Source organism: Phacochoerus africanus, chromosome 5 (assembly GCF_016906955.1).
Source record: "Phacochoerus africanus isolate WHEZ1 chromosome 5, ROS_Pafr_v1, whole genome shotgun sequence".
Classification (NCBI taxonomy): Eukaryota; Metazoa; Chordata; class Mammalia; order Artiodactyla; family Suidae; genus Phacochoerus; species Phacochoerus africanus.
This window is the reverse complement of record NC_062548.1, coordinates 8195280-8214094: the sequence shown is the minus strand read 5'-3', so window position 1 is coordinate 8214094 and position 18815 is coordinate 8195280. Positions and strand designations below refer to the sequence as shown.

The 18815-nt window shown below is 50.4% G+C and overlaps 1 protein-coding gene across 6 annotated transcripts; it reads right to left on the bottom strand.

Moving 5' to 3' along the window:
* Window positions 1-280: 280 nt before the first annotated feature.
* On the bottom strand, window positions 281-18347 carry LOC125127088 (zinc finger protein 286A-like). 6 transcript variants are annotated; one of them, XR_007134858.1, is made up of 4 exons: window positions 17893-18129; window positions 17535-17699; window positions 14473-14594; window positions 281-654 (listed from the first exon to the last, which is right to left on the bottom strand). XR_007134858.1 is itself a non-coding variant. In XM_047779636.1 (4 exons), exons 2-4 carry the CDS (start codon window positions 17608-17610, stop codon window positions 8671-8673), a joined length of 237 nt encoding a protein of 78 aa, XP_047635592.1. In that variant the 5' UTR covers window positions 17611-17699; window positions 17893-18117; the 3' UTR covers window positions 8444-8670. The 6 variants fall into 6 exon arrangements, 5 of the variants coding, with proteins under 5 accessions (XP_047635589.1, XP_047635588.1, XP_047635592.1 ...); XM_047779636.1 differs by lacking the exon at window positions 281-654 and adding an exon at window positions 8444-8709 and having other exon boundaries at window positions 17893-18117; XM_047779634.1 differs by lacking the exon at window positions 281-654 and adding an exon at window positions 13295-13658 and having other exon boundaries at window positions 17893-18347.
* Window positions 18348-18815: the final 468 nt, after the last annotated feature.

The following is an 18815-nucleotide window of genomic DNA, read 5'->3' as shown; positions in this document are numbered from 1 at the left end:
AATTAGTGGTTACCAGGGGCTAAGAGAAGGGGAAAGGGGAGTGAATGCTCTCCATTAAGATACAGGGTTGCCTTTTGGGGTGAGAATTCTCTGAAACTAGATAGTGATGACAGCTGTACCACATGGTGGATGTATTAAAAGCCCTTGAATTGCACCTTCTAAAGATGGTTAAAATGGTAGGTTTTATATTATCTGAATCTTATCTCAATTGAAAATCAAAAAAAAAAAAAAACACATACCCACCCAAATCCTGTAATTGTTGGAAAAATAAAAATCTTGGGCCAAAAAAAAAAGAACATGCCCAAACTATCACATGGGTGGTTGCTAAAAGATCATGGGTGATTGGTTGCTAAAAAAACAGGCTGTAGAGGAATAGATTCTTCGAATGGTGCTGGAGTTTACCATCCTCACAAATCACTAACTGCAAAACGAAAACATATCTTTACATGGGAGAGACCTGGCACAGCCTTCAACAAGTGAACAAACGGCACGACTCGGGATGGAATAATCTGGCATCACTTGCCTCTCAGGGTGAGAACAGGACGAAGGAGACATCATCTGGGAGGTATTCTTGCCAAAAATGTGTCATCAAGCCTCTAAACCTCATTCCAGTGTAGAGAAAACACAAGAGGTCGAGAAGGAAGTTAAATAACCCTGCAGGTAAACAAGAAAACCAACTTTGCAGAAAATTATAAAGGATACCTGTTCTTCACGCCTCCAAAAGTCACTGTCACTGTCATTTTTTTTTTAAAGGCGAAACTACTCTAGGCTAAAAGAAAACATAAAGCCAAACATACTGTGATCCTTGACTTTCCCTTTTTTTTTTTTTGCCTTTTCTAAGGCCACTTCCCACAGCATATGGAGGTTCCCAGGCTAGGGGTCTAACAGGAGCTATAGCCGCCGGCCAAAGCCACAGCCACAGCAACACCAGAACCGAGCCACATCTGCAAACTACACCACAGCTCACAGCCACGCCAGATCCCCAACCCACTGAGCGAGGCCAGGGATCGAACCTGGTTCCTAGTCGGGTTCGTTAACCACTGAGCCACTGGGGGGGGGGGGGGACTCCGATCCCTGACTTTTCTGATTTGAGATATCGCTATAAAACACCTTATTGCGGAGTTCCCGTCGTGGCGCAGTGGTTAGCAAATCCGACTAGGAACCATGAGGTTGCAGGTTCAATCCTTGGCCTCACTCAGTGGGTTAAGGATCCGGTGTTGCCGTGAGCTGTGGTGTAGGTTGCAGACACGGCTCAGATCCCGTATTGCTGTGGCTCTGGCGTAGGTGGGAGGCTACGGCTCCGATTTGACCCCTAGCCTGGGAAGCTCCATATGCCGTGGGAGCAGCCCTAGAAAAAGGCAAAAAGACCAAAAAAAAAAAAACACCTTATTGGGGCGACTGGGGAAAATCTAAATACAGACTGAATTTTAGATGGTATCACGGAGTTAAATACTTTTTCTTAGGCACATTAATCGTGTGGAAGTTATGTCAGGGAAGGACCTTACTCTTTGGAGAGGCAGGCCATAGTATTTAGGGTGAAGGTTATATCCAAGCTTACTTTTTTTTTTTTTTCCGCTTTTTTTAGGGCTACACCCGCGGCATAGGAAGGTTTCCAGGTGAGGGATCCAATGGGAGCTACAGCTGCCAGCCTCCACCACAGCCACAGCAACGCCAGATCCTTAACCCACTGAGTAAGGCCAGGGATGGAACCCGCAACCTCACAGTTCCTAGTCGGATTCGTTTCCGCTGCGCCATGACAGGAACTCCCCCAAGCTTACTTTTAAATGGTTGAGGGGGAAAAAAAAAAAGCATACAGATAGAAAGCAAATATGGCAAAATGTTGATGACTTTCACCTAAATGGAGGAGAAGCACGGTGTTCATTGTATGATCCTTACATCCTTTTGGGGCCGGCGGGGGGGGGGAATGCCCACGGCATGAAGAAGTTCCTGGGCCAGGGCTCGAACTCTAGCCACGGCTATGACAACGCCAGATCCTTAATCGCTAGGCCACCAGGGAACTCCTCTTTCAGCTTTTCTGTGTATAAATCTTTTTTTTTTTTTTGTCTTTTTGCCATTTCTTTGGGCCGCTCCTGCGGCATATGGAGGTTCCCAGGCTAGGGGTCGAATCGGGGCTGTAGCCACTGGCCTACGCCACAGCCACAGCAACTTGGGATCCGAGCCGCATCTGCAACCTACACCACAGCTCACGGCAACGCCGGATCGTTAACCCACTGAGCAAGGGCAGGGACCGAACCCGCAACCTCATGGTTCCTAGTCGGATTCGTTAACCACTGCGCCACGACGGGAACTCCTGTGTATAAATCTTTAAGGTAAAAAGTCGGGAAAAATAAACAGAGAGCTGGTCTACGAACACACACAGCTGGAACCCGAACCCAGGTGTATCCCGCAGCCGCTCCACGCAAGTGCGTTCTCTAATGACATTTGCGAGGCTAGGGGCACACAGTCCTGCCCTCCTCGGATTGCAATGAATGCAGAAGACAGGCAGCCGAGCCCAATATTTTTCAAAAGCGCGATCCATCAGAGCGCAGAGGAAGAAGAGCATGCTCCGGGGACTGCGGAGTGAGAACAAGTCAGATCAAGGGAGGACCTACCGAGGGGGCCCTCCTAGATGGACTCTAATTCCCCAGAAGGAAAGGCAATGTGCAGAGATTCGTACACAGGCTACAGCAAGAAGCGCGGTCGTCGTACTTGGCACACAGACAGAAGTCTCACCTCTGTAATGGATGTTTTCTATTCCATTCTAGTTCTGCTTCCTTTTTTCTTGTATCCCTTGCTGGCTGCACCTCATTGCAGTAAATTAATGTGATAACTCTAGTGGCACTTGGCCTGCACTTCAAAGATCCTGTGTCCAGGGACCCAGTGAATGAGTGGCCACAAGAGGACTGGAGAAGTCAGTGGACAGAGCTGGGACGCGACAGGGCGGTCACATTTGGGTGCCACCGCCAAACTGCGTCTCCCTCCTCCTCCTGTCTCCTTTTTGCCCGAAGACTCCCACATCGTCAACCAGAGCACAGGCAGTGCCCCTCACCTAGGGATCCCAAGGCTATGGTCAAGGTATGGCTAGGGCCTGCCGGGCCAGCCCCTGCCAGGACAGGAAGTTTTAGAATGTGTACCCACGTTTAGGTTCTAGTCTCCTCTAGAAGCGTTTTCAGGGAGTTCCCGTCGTAGCTCAGCAGTTAAGGAACTCGACTAGCATCCATGAAGACATGCGTTCTGACAGTGGATCCCGCGTTGCTGTGGCTGTGGCGTAGGCTGGCAGCTGTGGCTCCAATTGGACCCCTCACCTGGGAACCTCCATGTGCCGCAGGTGCAGCCCTAAAAAGACAAAAAAAAAAAAAGCGTTTTCCTGAGTCTAGGGCAGAGGGACTAGGCCAGGGAGAGGGAGCTGACTGCTGGAAGGGGGTTGCCCATGAGCCACGGCTGGAGTCTTAGACTTCTTCCAGGCTTTGTGCTTCCTGGGTCCTGAATTCCAAAGCGAAAACCCAAGTTGCCCAACTGTAGTTTTACTGCACATAACAGAACCAGAATCCTGCAACGAGCAGGACCCCTGCACCCAGGTGCTGCCCTCAGGGAACCCACCCAACACCCACTAGCTGGCTCCATCCCCCAGCACAACGGCCCTGTCCCATTGTCCCACCGTTCCTTCCACCCAGCCTGGGACACCCTCTGTCCTCCCATGTAGGCCCCAGGGGGCTCGCCATGATCCCAGCCCAGCCCTCCGGCCAGCCCTCAAGTGACTAAGCCACCAGGCCCTGTGTGGTCTCGTAGCACCAGGAAGCACTGCTGGAATGACCCGGGAACCTACAAAATCCCTATTCCCAGGCCGTCCCCCACACAAAATATACACAACCGCAGGGGCCGGGACTGAGACACCAGTACTGGAAGGCTCCCCAGGTGATTCCAGTAGGCAACCCAGGCTGAGAATTCCTGCCCCACTGTGTCCTGCTGTAGCTAGAAGCCAGGGGAGCCGTGGCCAGGGGAGGAGAGGGGGAGGTCCCGACAGTCTGGCTGTCAGCCACGCTGGCCTGAGGAGGATTGAGAGTTTTACAAGATGTGGGGGTGTGGGTGTGGGTGTGTGTGGGTGTCATTTTAGGGCTGCACCCGCGGCATATGGAGGTTCCCAAGCGAGGGGTCAAATCAGATCTGTAGCTGCCAGCCTATGCCACAGCCACATAGGATCCAAGCTGTGTCTGCGACCTACAGCACAGCTCATGGCAACACTGGATCCTTAACCCACTGAGTGAGGCCAGGAACTGAACCCGAGTCCTCATGCATACCAGTCGGATTCTTCACCCGCAGAGCCATGGTGGGAACTCCAGATGTGGGACTTGTAATGCTGACAGAAAGTCCTGGCAAACTGTTGAGTTGGTGGCCCTCGTGAACTAGTCTGTCCGCTGAAAACATTTGTGCATAAAGAACCAGAGTCTCCCTCCGTGTTTTTGACACTGCTGGGCAAACCCTTTTGTCCCCTTTCTTGGACTCCATGGCCACCTCTGCCCTGGAGGCTGGCACATGACCCCACACACTTACCTTGTCCTGAGGCGCCCTTCTCTGCCATTTCCCCTGCCAGTCAGAATCCTACTGGAGTTCCTGCTGTGGCGCAGCGGAAACGAACCCAACTAGCGTCCACGAGGACACAGGTTCCATCCCTGGCCTCGCTCAGTGGGTTAAGGATCTGGCGTTGCCATAAGCTGTGGTGTAGGTCACAGACGTGGCTCAGATCTGGCGTGGCTGTGGCTCTGGCGTAGGCTGGCAGCTGTAGCTCCGATCGGAACCCTGGCCCGGGAACCTCCATATGCCACACATGGGGCCCTAAAAAAAGCAAAAGAAAAAAAAGAAAGAAAGAAAAAGACTCCTACCCAGCCTCCAAACTGAATTCATCAAGCTCTGCCTCCTCCAGGAAGCTTCTCAGACCCTACAGAAGAAAGACACCCTTTCTGTGGTATAAGGGAGTGGGGGTGACTCGAGGAGGGTCAGGTGCCAAGGCGAGTAAGTGGGCACCCTGGCTCAGAGCTCAGCCCTGACCTCACAGAGTCCATACTCAGGACACAGGACGTCCAGATGGCAAGGGGACCCTAATTTCGGGCTGATTATCACCTACGGGGACGGCAGGGGGAGGTGGTGGAGTGTAGGGAGGAGAGTGGAGACAAATAAGACTTTGGCTCCCAGGAAACGGATTCATTCTGCAGCCAGTCCACACCTGTGTGCACAGCGAGGGACACCAGACCAGGCGTGGGAAAGGCCATGAGAGAGAGGCGACTTGCAGTTTCAAGAGTTAACAACATGGAGTTCCCATCGTGGCACAGTGGTTAACAAATCTGACTAGGAACCATGAGATTGCGGGTTCGATCCCTGGCCTTGCTCAGTGGGTTAGGGATCTGGCGTTGCCATGAGCTCTGGTGTAACACGTCGCAGACACAGGTCAGATCCCACATTGCTGTGGCTGTGGTGTAGGCCGGCAGCTACAGCTCTGATTAGACCCCTAGCCTGGAAACCTCCATATGCCACGGGTGCAGCCCTAAAAGGACAAAAAAAAAAAAGAGTTAACAACCTAAGTACAGTTTTCACCAATATTTTACATAATCACTAAATCCAGGCTAATGGTGAAAAATAATCTGATTTTTTGCAATCAAAAAATAAGGGGAGTTCCCTGGTGGCCTAGTGGTTAAGGACTTGGTGCTGCCACTGCTATGGCCCAGGTTGGATTCCTGGCCCAGGAACTTTTACATGCTGTGGGTGCTGCTAAAAAACAAAAAACAAACAACCCCCCCCCCCAAAAAAAAGCGTTTATAATAAAGGACATCTTTCTTTCCGAGGCCTGGAATAAATCTAACCATGTAGAGGTACTTTGGGAATTTTATGATTAAAATATTCATGATAAATGATGGGTGCTCAAAATTTTGATTTTTTAAAATTCTACCCGTCAATTCTGTATCACAATATTCAACTGCTTTGCAAACTTCTCCTTCAGCAATTACACAGTGTTAAGCTCTGCCTCAGGTTTTGATGGAATTTTTGTTATAAAGGCGTTTGAACGGTCACTTTTCCTGGTAGGAAATCTTGAAATTTATTATTGAGGTTCTTTTAAAAAAACAACCAGGGAGTTCCCGTCGTGGCGCAGTGGTTAACGAATCCGACTAGGAACCATGAGGTTGCGGGTTCGGTCCCTGCCCTTGCTCAGTGGGTTCACGATCCAGCGTTGCCGTGAGCTGTGGTGTAGGTTGCAGACGCGGCTCGGATCCTGCGTTGCTGTGGCTCTGGCGTAGGCCGGTGGCTACAGCTCCGATTGGACCCCTAGCCTGGGAACCTCCACATGCCGCGGAAGCGGCCCAGGGAAATAGCAAAAAAAAAGACAAAAAAAAAAAAAAACAACCAGGAGTTTCTGTCGTGGTGCAGTGGAAGCGAATCTGACTGGGAACCATGAGGTTGCAGGTTCAATCCCTGGCCTTACTCAGTGGGTTAAGGATCTGGCGTTGCCATGAGCTGTGGTGTAACACGTCACAGACACAGCTCAGATCCTGCGTTGCTGTGGCTGTGGTGTAGGCCGGCAGCTGTAGATCCGATTGGACCACTAGCCTGGGAACCTCCGTATGCCCCGGGGTGCAGCCCTAAAAAGACAAAAGACAAAATAAAAAATAAAAATTTTTTAAAAACCCAGAAGTTAACCACTTCCTGCTACCAAAACTTGAAATAAACGTGTATTTGTCATAGGATAGTAAGCACGTGTATGACTAGGATTCAATCAGGAAAATAAAACCATGAGCGCGCACACACACACACACACACACACACACACAACCCTGGCCCAGTACAGGCAAACAAGGATCCAGAGGAAGGCTGCCCAGTTTCAGGCCCAGCTCCAGCAAGGTGGGTCAGCAGATCCGCAACATGTGTGAGCCACGAAATAACTCAGCTTCTTATCTGCCCTCCAGCCTCCCATGTAGCCCACGCCAACCAAAAAATGCAAGAAAGGGAAGTCTGACAAGCACGGTTCAGCCTACCAGAGCTGACACATGACAAAGCCCTGGCGGGACATGTTACACGGAGAAATTACTTGGCTTAGAAAATCTGCCCATTAAAATGCATTTATGTCACATAAACCAAAGAGAGATTCAGCATTCTGCAGGACACCAAGGAGCAAGACACTGGTCCAAGAGGACCCAGAGCTGCTTCCTTGCACCGTTACGACAAACAGGACAACAGGGCAGGTGAGTTAGAAGGAAAGCTATTGGGTTCAGAGGTCACCCTGATGCTTTCCTCATCGATGAATTTCCAAATTCCTTCTTCCCTGGAATAGACCTACTCATTCCATTTTCAGAGGATGACTATGGAGATTTGAAAAACCGACCATGGAACCTCCCTCTGAAACAGACACTCGAAATCAAATAAAAAGTGCTGCTAACTAAAGGTTCCACTTTAGTCATCCCCTCCCTGGTGTTATACTATGACCCATCCCTGCCTCTCCCCGACACATGGCAAAGCTCTCTCCGTATCTTTCCTCCCAAGTGAACCTGCTGGTGCTGCATAAGCTGGGAACTCGGCCTAAAGGTTTTCATGCATTGAACACAGCCATGAGAAGTGTCCACTGTGTGGATTTTCAGGTCTTAGTAAGGTTGAACCAGGACTGAGGGCCGTCCACACTCACTGCACCCAAAGGTTTTCTCCCCAGCGTGAGTTCTCTGATGCTGAACCTTAACCAAGGGCCCCACCACCTTCTCTTGGTTCACTGTTTCTCTCGTGTATGGATTCCCAGGTGATCGATAAGGTATGAACTGCATTTGAAGGCTTTCCCACATTCTTTATATTCAGAAGCTTTTTCTCCACTGTGAGTCTTCTGATGCTGAGTAAGGTGGGAGTTCCGACTAAAGGCCTTCCCACATTCGCTGCGTTCACAGAGGTCTTTCTCCGGTGTGGATTCTGTGATGCTTGATAAGGAGCGAACGCCCGCTGAAAGATTTCCCACACTCCCTGCAATCATAAGGAGTCTCCCCCGTGTGGACTCTCTGATGTTCAATGAGGTGTGAGTTACGACTGTAGGTCTTCCCACAGTCATTGCATTCGTATGGTCTCTCTTTGGTGTGAACTCGCTGATGTTCTGTTAGATTTGAGCTCCGGCTGAAGGCCTTCCCACATTCGGCGCATTCATAGGGTTTCTCCCGGGTCTGGATTCTTTGATGTCGAATGAGACTTGAGCTCCGACCGAAAGCTTTTCCACATTCATTACACGTGTAAGACATCTCTCCGGTGTGGATTATCTGGTGCTGGATGAGGTGTGAGCTGCGCCGGAAGGCCTTCCCGCACTCACTGCATTCATAGGGCTTCTCCTCAGTGTGAATCCTTTGATGTTGCATAAGATTTGAACTGTGGCCAAAGGCTTTTCCACATTCCTGACACACATAAGGTTTCTCTTGCATGTGGATTTTTTTTGTGCTGCATCAGGTGTGAGGTCCGCCTAAATAATTTCCCGCAAAGGTTACACATTTGAGACTTCTCTTCCCTAAGAATTCCGTGGCTGTCAGATAAAGCCTGCGATGTTTGTGAAGTTTTGTCCACGTGCATAAGGTCCCTTGTGTTTGTCTTGTTCACATGCATCCCCTTCGTGTAGACGTACCTCTACTTCAAGAGTTTTTTGCTTTATTGGTTTTCTTTTTAATCGGTCCTCAGGCCACTCGTAGGGTTTCTCACCATCTGACAGAAAATACAAAAAAAAAAGTATATGTAACAATAAAAACTCCCGGTGGGAACAGGGTGATCAAAGTATTCCTGGGTATTGGGCAAAAAAGTATGAAAAATGGCCTTGCAATATAGAGAATGATGGATGCACGCTGGGGAGATGCACAGACAGTGGTGAAGAAACAGGCTGGGGCTTACAGAAGTACCTGGCCCGACAGATACCCTGGCATTAGCAGCCGGGGAAAGCAGAGTTTGAGGGAAGTTGGGGTTATCTCGGGACGTAGGGATGGGAACGCTGGGGGCTCCATGCAGGGAGAGGCAGGGACTGAGCGGATCCATAAAAGAGGAGAAGCTCATCACAGAGGTGCTGGCCATGGGGTACCCCGGCCAGACGGGCCGTCACTGGGGTAACTGGAAATCAGACACCAGCACCTTCCTCGCTCCCAGTGAGAGTCTCTCCTGTTCTTCAATATGCTTCTTCTCTTAAGTTTTACTTATTCAATGTGGGTTGCTGAAGTACAGGGATCTAGAGAAAGGAGGCCCTCTGCGTGGAGGGATCTTTCTGGAAGAAGGAGATGCTGAGGAACATCTCATGCAGCATTTCCATCAGCAGTGAAAGCCTAGAACGTACGCAGCCCTGATTGTAGTAGGAAACGGTCGTTGTCTTTAAGAGGGTTACCAATCATCTGCTATCACAGACCCGTATCTACACGTGTTCTCCGCCTCCAGATAGGCCCTCCTCTTCCATGCAGTCAATGTGGAAATGGGGTTTTTTTGACAGATTTTTTTCACGAGGAGAAGTCTTAAGATCTACTCTCTAGCAACTTTCAAACATACAATATAGTATTAACTACCGTCCCCATGCTGGACATTGCATTCTTCTTAAGACTGTTAAGTTTGTACTTTTGCGCCCCCTTCCTCCAGCTCTCACTCCCCACACCCCACCTCTGGGAACCACCAATCTGTCCCCTGTATCTGTGAGTTTGGATTTTCCAGGTTCCACATACAAGGGAGGTCACACAGTATTTGTCCTTCTCTGACTTACTGCACTTAGCGTAAACCCCTCAAGGTCCATCCATGGCATTGCAGTGGCAGGAATTCCATCTTTATTTTTTTTTTTTTGGCTGGATAACATTCCACTGTGTACATATGCAGCCCAGTTTTCATCCATTCATCGCCGAGGGACACTTAGGTGGCTTCCATGTCTTGGCTATTGTAAATGGTGCTGCAGTGAACATAGGGGGTGCAGAGAGCTTTTCGAGGGAATGATTTTGTTTCCTTTGAATAAACACCCAGAAGGGGAATGGCTGGATCACATGGTATTTCTGTTTTTAATTTTTTGAGGAAATGCCATACCATTTGCCGTAACGGCTGCACCAATTTACATTCCCACCAGCAGTGCACGAGAAGGCCCTTCCTCCACGGCCTCGCCAACACTTGTTATGGCTTCTTTTTGAGAACAGCTGTTCTAACCGACATGAATGGATGACAGGCTGAATGTCTCTGCATCGTCTTGCACATGTGCTATCTTATCTGTCTGACAGATTGCAAGCTTCTGAGCAGCACGGACTAGGGTTTCTTCTCTACCTGCCTGACTGGGCTCCTACTTATCTTTGCAGTCTCTCTCTCTCTCTTTTTTTTTTTTAGGGCTGCACCTGCGGCATATGGAAGTTTCTGGGCCAGGGGTCAAATCGGAGCTGCAGCCTTGGCCAACACCACAGCCACAGCAACGCAGGGTCTGAGCCGTGTCTGTGACCTAGGCTGCAGCTCATGGCAAACATGGGATTCTTTTTTTTTTTTTTTAATTCTTTTTATTTTTTATTTTATTTTTTTTTTTTTTTTTGCCATTTCTTGGGCCGCTCCCACGGCATATGGAGGTTTCCAGGCTAGGGGTCGAATCGGAGCTGTAGCTGCCGGCCTAGGCCAGAGCCACAGCAACGCAGGATCCGAGCCGCGTCTGCAACCTACACCACAGCTCACGGCAACGCTGGATCGTTAACCCACTGAGCAAGGGCAGGGACCGAACCCGCAACCTCATGGTTCCTAGTCGGATTCGTTAACCACTGCGCCACGACAGGAACTCCCCCAAACATGGGATTCTTAACCCACCAAGTGAGGCCAGGAATCGAACCCACATCCTCATGGGTGCTAGGTGGGTTCTTAAGCACGGAGCCACAGTGGGAACTCCTGCAGCCTCATTCGGATCCTTTCCCTACACGAAGCCTCCTTACTGTCGGGTGAACCACGCTATTCTCTCTCTCCCACAGCATGTGAAGGCTGAGACCTTCTAGAGGCTGTGCCTTTTATGTGGCCCCTGCCCAAGATTTGACAGCCTGCCCCACACAGTCAAGAACGTCCGTCTTACTGCTCTCAGGCCCCGTTCACAATCACCTCGTCCACGAAGCCGAAGGTGACCCTTCTCGGGAAGCTCCTGAAACACTCCTCGTGTTGCCCTCATACGCCATCCACTCGGTACCTTCTGCAGAGCACCAACAAAACGCCAGGCTCGGTGCCAGACTCTGAGCTACATCCGTCGGCAAAGCAAAAAAATCCTCTAAGATCTTTCATTTTAGTAAGGATTTTCGTAAGGAAGATGGACAATAAACTATGTAAAGTATATACTGCTGAAAGCGCAGGAAAGCGCCATAGAGGAAAACAGCAAGGCACAAGGATGAGCCTGCTGGGCGGCGGGGGCAAGAGGGCGGCAATTGAGTACCATGATCAAAGAAGGACTAAGAAAAGGATTTTTTTTTTTTTTGGTCTTTTCTAGGGCTGTGCCCACAGCACATGGAGGTTCCCAGGCTAGGGGTCTAATCAGAGCTGTAGCCACTGGCCTACACCACAGCCACAGCAACATGGGATCCGAGCTGCATCTGAGACCTGCACCACAGCCGGATCCTTAACCCACTGAGCGAGGCCAGGGATCAAACCTGCAACGGTTCCTAGTCAGATTTGTTAATCACTGAGTCATGAAGGGAACTCCAAAAAAAGGATGTTTAAGCAAAGACTTGATGGAGATAAAAATATCTTGGTAAGAGCATCACACATGGAAGCAACAGCACGTGCAAAGGCCCCAGTGTTTGAGGAGGCAAGTGGAATGAGCACGGGGCAGAGCAGTAAGAAAGAACACAGGACCCTGGAGATGACAGGTCTCTAAGAGGGCTGCTTTCCCTGGGTGAGAAGGGAGGTCACTGGAGGCTCGTGACCAGAGGACAACTAGATCTGACACTTTAACGGGATGGCGCTGGCTACTGGGTTGGGTGGAGACGGCCGGGAAGCAGCTCTAGAGGCAGGACGACCAACCAGGCCGCTGTGACAATCCCGGTGAGGTGGTGGTGACCTGAACCAAGATGGTGCAGAGGAGATGGTAAGAACAACTTGGATTCTGGGAAAAAGGCTGCGGGGCACACTGACAGGTGTGCTGGCTGACAGATGCGAATAAGGATGAGTGGTTGGAGGTACGAGGCCCCATCTACTGAGAAGGGGGACATTTGTAAAGCAGCCACGGCATCTCTAATAATCTAAAAAGACGTTTCCACGGGGCGGCTCTCATACCACACTCTTGAGATCAGCATGTCCCAGACCTGCACATGCCCTTGTGGTGTGTGAGGACTTGGCACAAGAGTCTTGTGACTCTCCTGTGGCTTTAAATTTCCAAGATAAAAACGAGGCAGGGAGGACAACAGCGACCAGTGACTCTCTTCTCTGACCCCACGTCCACTCAGTACACAAGTACCACGGCTTCCACCTCAAACATACGTCTTTTGTCACTGCCAACATCCTAGAGTCAGAGCCGAATCACCTCTCCCGCTAAACACATCAGACTCTCTTTCTTGATTTGCAACGTTCACCTGCTCGCAAAGCTAACATGCTTCAATCTCTGCCAAACGACATGTGAGCTCTTCGGTCTGCCATTCCTTTGCCACCGTTGTCCTCCACGCCGCCTCCCCAGTCTCGTCCTCTATCCCATCGGCGCTTCGCTCCAGCCCATCCAGTTTCCTACAAAGGACATCCCCACGCATTTCTTTCTCAGCTCAACCCTCTCCCTCCACCTGGAGGAACCTTCCCTCCCGCTTCGCCTATCACAATCCTATCTGCCCTCCAAGCCTCGGTTCCCAGGCCATCTCCTTCCTCAGACCTAACCCTGCTCCAAGCCCCAGCTAGAGGCGATCTCTTTCCTTTGAATTTGACCCTCTAAAGCGTATAGTTCCTGCCTCCCTCGTGGCATTTCATCACATTGTCTTTGGGCCTCTCCTTAGAAATAGTCTCAAGTTCTTTATATGTATGTGTTCCCTTCCATTTATATAAAAAGCATCTCTAGGAGATCCCGTCATGGCTCAGTGGCAACAAATCTGACTAGTATCCATGAGGACGCAGGTTCAATCCCAGGCCTCGCTCCATGGGTTAAGGATCTGGTGTTGCCATGCACTGTGGTGCCGGTCGCAGACACGGCTCGGACCTGGTGTTGCTGTGGCTGTGGCGTAGGCCAGCGGCTACAACTCCAGTTCAAACCCTAGCCTGGGAACCTCCATATGCCATGGGTGCGGCCCTAAAAAGCAGAAAAAAAAAAGCATCTCTACAATAAAAGGTGTCATTCGTTTCTTTTCCTCCAACCCCAGAACTACGTAAAGAACTCTACACACATTAGATGCTGGAAAATGTTTCCTAGCAATCCATGAAAAGGAAGTTCTAGCCCATCAAGAGAAGAATCAGTGAGTCACTGAGGGTCCCAAATAGACCATCTATGCAAAGTCTTCAGGACTGAGACTCAAATAGAATTCAGAGAAGTTTATCTCCTCATGGGTGGCAGCCACTTACAGAAGACATATCAAAACCTTGGATCCAAACCTGGTGGATGGCAGGGCCCTCTGGAATGCCTCCCCAGAGAGTGGCCAGTCTGAGACAGAGGTGGAGAAGCCCGAGAGAAGCTGCCCACTGAAATGACAGGCGCATACAATGGATACCTGTGGAGGAAGGTTTTAAAAAAACACGTTCCGAGACCGATTTGCTTCTAACTTAAAGGGAAAGGGAAATCTACAAAAGTTCTTCAAGTATTGAACCACAAAGCTGTGCAATCTTGCCAAGTTCATTTACTTCTTTTTTTCTTTCTTTCTTTTTGTCTTTTTTTGCCTTTTCTAGGGCCGCTCCTGTGGCATATGGAGGTTCCCAGGCTAGGGGTCGAATCAGAGCTGTAACCACTGGCCTACACCAGAGCCACAGTAACACGGGATCTGAGCCACATCTGCAACCTACACCACAGCTCACGGCAACACCAGGTCCCCAACCCAGGGATGGGACCTGCAACCTCATGGTTCCTAGTCGGATGCGTTAACCACTGAGCTACGACGGGAACTCGAAGTTCATTTACTTCTAACGGCAGAAGAAATGAGCAATACTACCTGCTCTGAATCGGATAGTGACCCCCCCCCCAACCAAAAAGAATTTATGTGGATCTGAGATTGTGACCTTTTGGGAAATAGGGTCTTTGCAGTGGTAACTAGTTAAGATGAGGGTTAACATGGATTAGGGTGGACCCTAAAATGCAATGACTAGAATGATGCAGCTACAAGTCAAGGAACACCAGAGATGGCTGGGAGCCCCCCAAAACTAGGACCAGTCCAGGGATTCTTCCCTACAGCCTTCAGAACAAGTTTCCAGAACTACGAGAGAATACCGCTGTTGTTTTAAGCCATGTGGTTGTAATTTGTTACAGCAGTTCTAGGAAACTAAATGCTTCCCGTGTGATTTAATCACCCATCGAACATATGCACCACTTACCATGGACAAGATCTTGGGAAAGAGATGATAATCCTGCTTCAAAGCACAGTCAGGAATGACGACCCGTCCTAGGGGGTCTGCGGGCGACCACCTCCGAGAATGACGCTGAGCTGCACCTTGAACTACGATCAGGATCAATACGGTAAAGAGAATTCCAGGCAAAAAGAACAGCACGTTACACGCTGAAGGGAACACTAAGTTTACGGAGTAGTGGCAAAAATTCAATGAGATGTATGCTCCGTGTGGGCAGGAAGCAGGGGATACGGCAGGAAAATAGAGTAGAGCCAGAAAATGGACAAATAATAATAATAAAAGTCACTCTAAACAGGAGTTCCCGTTGTGGCTCAGTGGTTAACGAACCCGACTAGGAACCCTGAGGTTGTAGGTTCAATCCCTGGCCTCGCTCAGTGGGTTAAGGATCTGGCATTGCCGTGAGCTGTGGTGTAAGTCACAAACTCGGCTCTGATCCCGCGTTGCTATGGCTCTGGTGGAGGCCGTCGGCTACAGCTCCAATTAGACCCCTAGCCTGGGAACCTCCATATGCCGTGGCAGCGGCCCTCGAACAGGCAAAAAGACAAAAAAAAAAAAAAAAAAGAAGAAAGAAAAAAAAAAGTCGCTCTAAACAATTTCTAAAAACAACACAACAGATAATGAAGGCATTTTAGACATGCAGGATTTCAGACTTTATTCTACAGACAGAGAATGATAGGCTCATACTGGTTTCGAGGGAAGTTCATTCTGGCAGCGGTATGGAGGGCGGCCTACTCTGGGAAAACGACCAAGAGCACAGATGTGTCACTAGTCCAAGAAAATGTAATGGCCTGGAGTTCCCGTCATGGTGCAATGGAAAAGAATCCGACTAGGAACCATGAGGATGCAGGTTCGATCCCCGGCCTCGCTCAGTGGGTTAAGGATCTGGTGTTGCCATGAGCTTTGGAGTAGGTCGCAGACATGGCTCGGATCTCTTGTTGCTGTGGCTGTGGTGAAGGCCGGCAGTTGTAGCTCCAATTTGACCCCTAGCCTGGGAATCTCTATATGCCGCGGGTGCGGCCCTAAAAAAAAAAAAAAAATGTAATGGCCTTAAAATGAAGACGTGGCAGTGACAGGCAATAGATTTGGGTCTTCTGAAGAAAAACCGACAGGATTTGGTGGCCTGGGAAGGGGAAGGTACAGGATGATGCCAGAGCTTCTGGCTTGGGAAAACCACTTACTAAAATTAGCCAAGGGAGTCCCCAGAAGGAAGGGGGTGGGGGCAGGGGATGGCAGAAAAGAGTGAGTCCAGAAGAACATGTCTGAACATCTGGTTCAGGAGTCTGCTGCAACCAAGAGCAGCACAAAGTGGGAACTAAAGTCACAGAAGGGGACAGGATCGCCCACGGGAGCGAAAAGAGAAGAGGGCTCGGAAGAGTCTTGGGGAAAATCCGTGTTTAAAAAGCAGGTGGACAGCATTGCTGTGAGCTTGGTGTCGGTCACAGACGCGGCTCGGATCCAGCCTTGCAGTGGCTGTGGCACAGGCCGGCAGCTGCAGCTCCAATTCAATCCCTAGCCTGGGAACTTGCATACGCTGCAGGTGTGGCCCTAAAAAGCAAGCAAACAAACAAACAAAAAACACGTGGAGAAACAGGAGTGGGAAAGACCCTGAGAAGGTCACAGAAGGATCTGGCTGTAGGTCACAGATCTGGCGTTGCTGTGGCCGTCGGCTGTAGCTCCAATTCAACCCCTAGCCTGGGAACCTCCATATACCGCAGGTTCAGCCCTAAAAAGACCAAAAAAAAAAAAATTAGCCTAAAACAAAACTAGAAGGTTAATGTGTGAAAGAAACCCCCCAAATATAGGCCACCTCAAAATCCGTGATGTGGATTACCTAAGCCTTTGTCCCCCAGTTAAATATTCCAAATCCACTTTTTTTCAAAGGCCAGGCATATACCAGGCAGTGGTGGGGTGACAGATTGAAATTTAAATGCTGATACTTAGAGTTTAACTTCATTTTCCATCAGCAGGTGTCTGGCCTGTCTACTATGTCCACAGGCAAGACACCCTCTTGAAGTTTATATATATATATATATATATATATTGTCTTTTTGCCTTTTCTAGGGCCACTTCCCGCAGTATATGGAGGTTCCCAGGCTAGGGGTCTAATCGGAGCTGTAGCCACCGGCCTCCGCCAGAGCCACAGCAATGTGGGATCCGAGCCATGGCTGCAATCTACACCACAGTTCACGGCAACGCTAGATCCTTAACCCACTGAGCAAGGCCAGGGATTGAACCCGCAACCTCAGGGTTCCTAGTCGGATTCGTTAACCACTGAGCCATGACAGAAACTCCTTGAAGTTTATACCTTGATTGGAAAATGTATCTTCCCTAATGATGAAAGACAGTTTGGGGGGAGAAGCCCACTCTTTTCCTGGTACTTGGGGTGTGGGGCACACCTGGCTGCATTCATTCATTTCTTTTTTTCTTTTTTTTTTTTTTTTTGTCTTTTGTCTGTTGTTGTTGCTATTTCTTGGGCCGCTCCTGCGGCATATGGAGATTCCCAGGCTAGGGGTTGAATCGGAGCTGCAGCCACCGGCCTACGCCAGAGCCACAGCAACGCGGGATCCGAGCCGCGTCTGCAACCCACACCACAGCTCACGGCAACGCCGGATGGTTAACCCACTGAGCAAGGGCAGGGACCAAACCCGCAACCTCATGGTTCCTAGTCGGATTCGTTAACCACTGCGCCACGACGGGAACTCCTCATTCATTTCTTTATTCACACATTTACTGGGCCTGGCCCAAGGCCAAGCAAGTTAACAGGTGTTACAATGAGTGATCCTCAAACTGAGCGCTAGGAACAGTGCTGCTGAGGGTTTGCTAGTTTGCCCCACACAGTAAGAAAGGATACTTTTGTTATGGGCTTTATTTATTCATGTAAATAACTCTTTAAGTTAAAAAAAAAAAAACAGTTCTGTGTCTTGCACTAGGACAATTCTAAGTGCACGGTTACTCGTGGGCACTGATCTGAGGCCGCGAGGGGAAGAACAAAGTTTAGACAAAGAAAGCCAGCTAGGTCGGCTCCTCACCCTTGCTCTTTCGAGGCTCCCGCTCGGGGGATGGACACAGGCACTCCGGGGACATCTGCTCAGGCCGCTTCTCCATGGGCTGGGTCCAATCCCCGGGGCCGCTCCAAGGCCCAGATCGTCTCTAAAAGTTCTTCAGAACCCGACGCAAGGGACGGGCAGTCACTTCTGGGGAGACAGCGAGACGGGGACAGATGGAGGGGAAACGGTGGTGCCGCTTCCCGAGACGCTCCCGGCCCGGCGGCGGTCAGAGAAGCTCGGTCCTCCCGGCAGGCAGCCTGGGCTCCGCCGCGGGAGAGCATCCCCGACCCCAGTGCCACGGCGGCGGCGCGCCGCCCGACTCGCGAGCCGCGACACTCACTCAGTCCGCCGGCTGCGCTCGGTGTCCGCGACCTCGGCCCCTGGAGGCCGCCTGGTCAAGCCGGTGCCTCGGGGCGCACTTCCGGGTCCCATCTAGGCGGCTCGGAGGTCTCGTCTCGATCGCGGGTTCTCCAGGGTCCGCGGGGGAGCTGGGTCCAGATGGGAGCCAGAGGCCGGGCGTCCTCCGGCCTTTGCCCTCCTTCCCAAGGAGCGATTGACCCAAGACGGAACAGATTTCTCTATTTGCCCTGCATCACCCAAGTGGACCTAAGATCTAAATTGGTCGTTTCTTCTTTCTCACCCCCACTGTCCCTTGGGCACCGCATTTGCCTCCTGCGCTCTGCTCCTGCCGTTTTCCCACCCGTCTCCACATCTTTTCTTCAAGATCACAGGCCACGGCGACCCTGCTAGGCCAGAATTTATCTGCTCCCTCAGTCCAGCCAGACCTCCTCGCCCTTTGTGGCTTCCACCCAGCCCGTCTCCTTCCTTCTACTCCAGCCTCCCAGTTTTGCCTGGAGCATGTAAACAAAGGAGGGACACATTGATACCAACTCGCTGAAAGAGGAAGAAAAACCTTAGAGATAGGGTCAAAATCCGGACACCTGCTGCACCTGGAGTACAGGTCTGCGGAGGCATATTTGATATGTTGAAACAGCAATAAAAGGTTAAGGGAAAGCGGTGTTTGTGATAAACAGGATTTCCCTGCTCAACTCAAAAAAGACCGCAAACAGAGGTTCCCCTCTGGCTCAGTGGCTTAAGGATCCGGCCTTGCTGTGACTGTGGTGTTGGCCAGTGGCTACAGCTCCAATTCAACCCCTAGCCCGGGAACCTCCATATGCCACAGGTGCAGCCCTAAAAAGCAAAAAGAAGAAGGCATGTGAGACAAGAGGGTGTAGGGTCTGGGACCACTGGCTTGACGGGGAG

Bases quoted from the DNA above. Each gene is read 5' to 3' on its own strand.
- LOC125127088 (XM_047779633.1), bottom strand. From the start codon at position 8,435: ATGCAAGAGAAACCTTATGTGTGTCAGGAATGTGGAAAAGCCTTTGGC.